We start from the raw sequence: 6,478 nt of genomic DNA, 5'->3' as shown, positions 1-6,478 counted from the left end.
AGCGCCGGCTCTCCCTTGTGTCACGCTGAGATGGGTTACAAGCGGCGCTTTGGAAATAAAGGATTCAACACGCGTGATGGGAAGCGGCAGTGAGTTTTGCTGTGCAGCTCACTTTTCCAAAAGATTTCGTGTTGCCCGTTCTGCATGCAGCCCCTGCTCAGCCGGGGAGAGCTGTCAGGGTCAGCAGCAAGTTGCATCTTGCTTTTGACTTCTGGCGTGGGGCTGTCACTCTGAGGTACAAACTGGTGTCACATCCCTGCCCCAGCTTTCCTAGGCGCTTCGCTCACCACGATGAAATTGCTTGTGTGCGTAGAGGGAAAAAAAAATGCACATGAAAGCGGCTGAGGAGTCGGGTTTAAAGTGGAAACCGAATGTGGTTGTTCCCGTCTTTGCTCTTTGTAACGACGAGGAAATGATGTAGTGGGGTTTTGCTTCAAATTGAAACATTCATCGTCTGGATGAGACAAGTTTTGCAGCTTCTTGTTGATTGCGGGGGAGCCGAGTGCTCGCTCCCTGCTGCTATGCAACCTTTAATCCAGACACAAAGAAGGCAAGTCACAATGAACGCATTTCCCTGGCTCTTCAAAGCAAAAAGCAGCCGGGCCTGCTTGGGGAAAAAAAAAAAATAAAAATCATGGGAAGCGATCAGGCAGACTGATGTAACAGTGTTGTGTTTTATCTGGAGGACGTCGCTGTTGGGTACTTCAGATAACGTGCAGGCCATCTTTGGGGAGGGGTATCCATGCCCAACCCAACCCCGGCACCCCCTCTGCCTGCTCTCCTTGCCCACTACCAGCCCTTGGTGCTTGGCAAAGCCTCCCAAGTCTCTCCCCTGCCCCTCAGGCCCGTCGCCGATGACAAACAGCTTCTAACGCTTTCCTTGTGTAAACTAATGCTGCTGCTCTTCCCGGTCCCTGCCTCGCCGCATCGCCCTGCCTGTGGCGGAGCCGGTTCAGGGCATGATTACGTGGCCCGGCTGCGAGGGAGGAGGCTGGGCAGGAGCGATGCGTGTGCTGCCTTCAGCTCTGGAGTGCCTTGTCTGCATGCCGGCTTGCCTGGGCTGGACTCAACCACTGCTCCGGAGGCTGGCATTGCGCGGGACGGACCGGCCCTGCTTTCTGCTGCTGGTGTTGCCTGGTGCTGCAGGAAATAAAGGAGCGTTGTTGCGGCCTGCATAACTGCTCCCGAGCAGCTGGGATCTGGAGCAAGCATCCAGAGTTGAGCAAACCCCCTTGCTCCCTACTTCCCTTCTGGTCGCAAGGCTGGACCCTCCCAGCGATTGCAGCTCTTGGCTTGTTTTGGCACGTAGCAGCCAGGTTTGCAGAGAGCGGTGCTGGTGGTGGGGGGAATGCCTGGGGGCTCTGGGGATGGAGCAGGACCCGAGCAGCCTGGGCTGAGCTCTCCCTGCACAGCCAAATGGTTAGGTCTGTGCCGGGGCCGCATCCTGCAGAGGCTCGCGTGACCCGGCGGGTGCCCGAGGAGCCCTCTGGCAGGAAACGAGCCTGTTTGCGGTAGCGATATTTCTCTGCTGCTTCCGCTTGGCCCCGGCCCAGCTCCCCACCAGCGCTGTGGGACGGGGAGGACCGGGACCGCTGGGGTGGGGGTGATGCCTGGGGCATGACACCCCAGAGGAGCCTTGGGGCAGGGACTGAGTTGCCAGGCTGTGTGGCAGGAGCCTGAAAGGAAACTTCCCTGCCTCTGGCGCTCCTTGCCGGCGGGCGCTCGGGGTGCTGGGTGCGGCCGGGGGGCTGGAGGAAGAAAAGGCTTTTTTTGGGAGGGGAGCGGCAGGCTGTGCAGAAGCAGCAGGAGCTCTTCAGGGCACATGTAGGAATTAAACCAGCTGACTTCTTTCCAGCCGAAGGCAGGAGGCTTGTGTCCTTGGTGAGGGCTTGTGCCACTGCTCCTGTCTTGCAGGACCCTGCTGGGGTTTTTGCTGGAGCAAGAGCTCCGGGTTGTGCAGGTGCCTCATCCTGGGAAGACCCTTAGTGCCGTAGGCACCTCCATGGCTGTGAAACCTTTGGGACGGGCGGTTTGCTGTCAGCACGTGGGCTGTGCTCCCACCTGAAGGAGCATAATCAATTTTTTTTTATTTTTTTAATAAAAAGTCCTCAATTAAGGAAAAAAAAAAAAAAGAGAAAAGTTAGGAAACTTTCCCTTCCCTGGCAAGAGCAGGCCGTTCCCTTGCAGCAAACTGTGTTGGGTTAAAAGCAGTTGCTCTTTCCCGGCCATCCTTTTGACGGCCCCAGTCCTGAGCGCCAGGGCTGGGGACACTGCCAGTGTGTGGCTGTGGTGCCACCCTCACCACCCCTGAGCAGCAGTACATGGGTCCCTCGCCCAGCACAAGGCGGGTCACATCCAGGCTCTGCCTGCAGGATGCTGAGCCTGTCCTGCCTGGGTGTGCCCAAAACAGCAGCACGAGACTGCAGGGAGAGCCAGTGGGAACGTGCCATGCACCTTTGACCTTAGGACATGCCAGTTTCTTGATTGCTTGGGTGGGAGCTTGTTGCTGTATAAAAGTCCTGGAGGAGACCTTGCTCCGGCAGTACGAGCCAGTCTCTCTGTGCGATGGCTGACCCCAAGGAGTCTGAGATGGGGGCTGTTGAGCTGGGCACCCCTAACGCTGCTCCCTCCACAGGGACCATGTCCACCCGGCGCCTCCGCAGCGAGGACTACAACGACTACAGCTCCACGGATGTCACGCCAGAGGGGAGCCCGCCCGGCGGCATGAACGGCTTCGCCCACCCCGAGTCCTACCAGCGCTTCGGGGAGACCAACGGGACAACGTGAGTGACGCTTTCCTCCCTCCTCGGCTGGCCCACCACCCGGGGAGGGTGGAGGAGGTAACAGTGGCTCCCTGCTGCCTGCCGGCTTTGCTGGAGGATGGGGGAGCCGTGGTTTTATGGGGAATCCCTCCTGGGGGTGGCGAGGGCAGAGCTGTGGTCCTGCCTCGGTGGGGTTCTGGCACCAAGTGAGCAGCTGCCCCAGCGTGGCTCTCTGCTCTCCGGTGAAGCTGGGCTCACCAGCAGCAGGCAGCGTTTGATGCTTTTCCCAATATTCCCCCCCTCCAGCTAGGTTCGATGGGGAGCTACGGCGAGCAAACAGCATGTCCAGCTTCAGAGGATATGTGGGCATGTTGCAGCCATGCCCTGGGGACTTCCTCGTGCCTTATTCACCCAGGTGGACAGAGGATGCTGTCTCTGCCCGAGGGAGACTGATCCCTTCGACTCGGAGACTTTCTTGTGGTGCATCCCCTTGGTGCTGAGCTGTGCTTGTGCTGGGTTTTGCCTCGAAGCTGGTTCTGCAAATGCTCACCCAAAATCTGTTCATTGAGTCTTTGCCTCCAGTCCTTCCTTGGTCCCACTGGGCTGAGCTGGGTTTACGGGACAGGATCCGGACCTCCGTGTGCATTTGCCACTGCAGCTCAGAGCGGTGCCTGGACCCTGAGCAGGATGAGTCGAAGGCCAAGATGATGCGAGGTCTGGGTGCGGGCGTCTGCTGACGGTCATCTTTGCATGTTCTCTCCCTCAGGTGGTACCAGACCCTGATCCACCTCCTGAAGGGTAACATTGGCACGGGGCTGCTGGGGCTGCCTCTGGCTGTGAAGAACGCCGGCATCCTGGTAAGGTGGCTCTCACCCCGCTGCTGCCCATGGGGCAGAGCAGCCTCAGGGTGCTGCGGCTTGTCTCCCTGCCAAGATGCTTCTCAGTGCTCGGCAGCTTGCAAGCTTTTGCACCTTGGGCTCTGTGGCTCGCTTCGTTTGCTGCTGAGACTGTCCTTGCCGCTCCTGCGTTGTGCTGGCTGGTCTTGAGGAGTTCAGCGTGCGAGTCGGGGCTGTGGTTTCCTCTGCTGGGGTCAGGCAGGGGGCCGGTTCCCTGCCTCTTCACCCAGCTGGGTGTTACCTCCCTGGCCCCTGCGGCATCAGCCCCTTTCTCCGAAAACGCTCTGCTCGGGCGGCATCTCCTTGCCCTGGTCCTGTGGGTGGCAGATTCAGCACGACCTCCGCCTTGGTTTGTCCCGGACGGTCCGTGCTGAGCATGCTGTGTGCCTCCTGAGGGTCCTACGAGCTCAGCACGCATGTAACGAGCCCCATCGGTCCGTGGTTAAGGCTGGTGATGGGAGGTGGCGGCATGTTTCCCTCTGTGGGGTTTCATGTGGGCTGGCCCAGCCTTGCAGCTCTGGCCCTGTCGAGATCAGTGGATGTGATGCCATTTTGCTGCCTGAGGGCTGAGGTGGTCAAACCGCCGCCCCTGGCCGCTGTCATATCTCCCCCCGGCTCCTGTCCCAACGCTCAGCTCCTCGGTGTCTGTATCATGCCCCAGCAACCACCGCCCGTGTGAGAGGTGGGGGCACCTCGCTGCTCTGCTCTGGGTTTCCTCGCCCAGCAATGCAGCGTTCCTGCTGCTCAGACTGAAGAATAAAAATAATTAAAAAAGAAAACTTCCTTTCTTTGTCCAGACCATGACCTCTTTGTCGCCTGTATAATAGGAATGTGCAAGATTGTTTTTCAAACTATCCTGGAAGTGCTTTGCTACACCCAAACTGCCCCAGCTTGCTGCTTTTGCATCATTCCTGCCAAGCTCGTGGCTCTCTGTGGGGATCCTCAGTCTTGGGGGGCTGGTTCCTGGGAGCAGCACACAAGCTCAGGTTCAGCCTCCAGCGGTGTTCTGGCTCACCGAGCCGGTGGGGTTTTGTCTGGAAGTAAAACCCATCGTGCAGCTCTGCCTTTGGCCATCAGAGTGCAGCCTTCCCCCTCTCTTCCCCTGCAGCTGGGTCCTGTGAGCCTGCTGGTGATGGGAGTCGTGGCTGTGCACTGCATGGGCATCCTGGTAAAATGTGCCCATCACTTCTGCTACAGGTAAGGAGCAACTCCCCTTCTCGGCACTGCTGCTCCTACGGCTCTTCCTTCCTTCCCAACAAGCCCTGTTGTTTTTCTGAAGCCTCCCAGCAGCAAGTTGCCTGTGTCGAAGCCTCAGTCGGGAACTGCTTTGGGGCTTTTTCACAGGAACTGTTTTCCCATTAATGTAATTGTTTGCCTTGGGAACCAACCGACGGGGCTGATGTGACGTCCCTTCTCTCTCTCTCTTCTCCGAACAGGTTCCAGAAGCAGTTTGTGGACTACGGGGGTGCCGTGATGTACGGGCTGGAGTCAACTCCCAGCACATGGCTGCGGACACATGCCATCTGGGGAAGGTACCTGTTCCCCCGCTCCAGGCAGGGGGGATGCTTGTCTTTAAGCCCAGCATGTGCTGCAGCTGGGACAGAAGAACCGGCTGGTCTCCGAGCTGTGTTGGCAGATGAGCACAAGTGACATAAAACGTTATTTGGCTAACCTGCCCCGAGTGCTCGATGTCCCTGGGGGGTAACGTTGAGGTCTTTGACCCAGTCCTGTCCCCAACCAGATGTGGCTTATACTGAAAGGGAGGGCAAAGTAAGTCTCTGCAGCATAACAAAGGGATAAATAACATGTATTGCAGTGCTGGCCCATCTTGTTAGACGCTGACCATGTCTAATGGCTCCTCCGAAGGATGCTACCAACCCTGTGGATGTCGCACATCATGTTGTACAGATGTTGCATACAGATCACATCGTACATCAGATGCTGGGAACATCCACCTATTCCTGTGTCCGGGGAGCGTTGTCTCCAGCTGTGACAGTTCAGCAGTAGACTGGAGATGCTAAACCCAAGGGGGTGACTTTCCTCCTGAGGCTGGTCCTGACCCTGTGGAGGGGATGGGAGGGGGAGATCAGAGAGCCTGAGGTCTGCGAGGTTAGATGGAGGTACAGTCCTCTTCTTTGAGCATCGAGGAGAAGTGACCTGGGCGTGCTCTGACCTGCATGCCTCAACCCCTGGGGAGAGCAGCATCGCTGCAGTGTTCAAGTGCAGCCCCAAGCAACCCAAGTGGCCTCTTATTTCTGTATGGCCTGGCTAACAAACGGTCTTTTTTGCTTTTCTAGGCGTGTAGTGGGACTTTTCCTGATCATCACTCAGTTGGGTTTCTGCTGCGTGTACTTTGTCTTTCTAGCCGACAATCTGAAACAGGTTAGACTTACTCCCTCCTTCGTGAGCAAGGGGAAGGTGAGAGGGGGTGTGGAGGCTCTTGGGTTGTTCTTAGCTCCTGTGTCACGGCCCTGCTCTCCACCAAAGGTCCGCTTTCCGTAGCTGATGCTGCTCAGGAAGGTACTGCTCCTCTGCCCGGGTATTTTGGAGGATGGGTTTTCCCGTTCAAACAGGGCAGGTTTGTCTGAGAGTCCCTGCGAGTTCACTCCACGTGCAGCGGTGCTCCACATGCGAGTTCGCTCCACATGCAGGAGAGTGGTGACAGCAGAGGGACTGTGCCTTTGATGTCCTGCCCACCTCAGTTAATTGGTTTATTGATACTCTGTGTAGATAGTAACGTGTGGGTACTGCGACCTGCTGTGAACCTCTCCTCCCTTTCTTGGACCTGTTTGCATTCCAGTTTCTTGCCTCATCCCGTGG

The 6,478-nt window shown here is 57.5% G+C and overlaps 1 protein-coding gene across 1 annotated transcript in view; it reads left to right on the top strand.

The window, feature by feature from the left end:
• The first annotated feature begins 2,640 nt into the window (after positions 1–2,640).
• LOC103915734 (proton-coupled amino acid transporter 1-like) overlaps positions 2,641–6,478 on the top strand; it is a 17,609-nt gene continuing 13,771 nt past the window's right edge. The window contains exons 1-5 of the mRNA XM_009322633.1: positions 2,641–2,783; positions 3,529–3,619; positions 4,767–4,855; positions 5,095–5,190; positions 5,956–6,040. Coding sequence (XP_009320908.1) covers positions 2,641–2,783; positions 3,529–3,619; positions 4,767–4,855; positions 5,095–5,190; positions 5,956–6,040 — 504 coding nt within the window. The remainder of the gene's footprint in view (positions 2,784–3,528; positions 3,620–4,766; positions 4,856–5,094; positions 5,191–5,955; positions 6,041–6,478) is intronic.

The sequence above is a fragment of the Pygoscelis adeliae genome, unplaced genomic scaffold, assembly GCF_000699105.1.
Source record: "Pygoscelis adeliae isolate BGI_AS28 unplaced genomic scaffold, ASM69910v1 Scaffold34, whole genome shotgun sequence".
Classification (NCBI taxonomy): domain Eukaryota; kingdom Metazoa; phylum Chordata; class Aves; order Sphenisciformes; family Spheniscidae; genus Pygoscelis; species Pygoscelis adeliae.
Note: the sequence above shows the minus strand (reverse complement) of the source record. Positions and strands in the feature narration are given on the sequence as shown.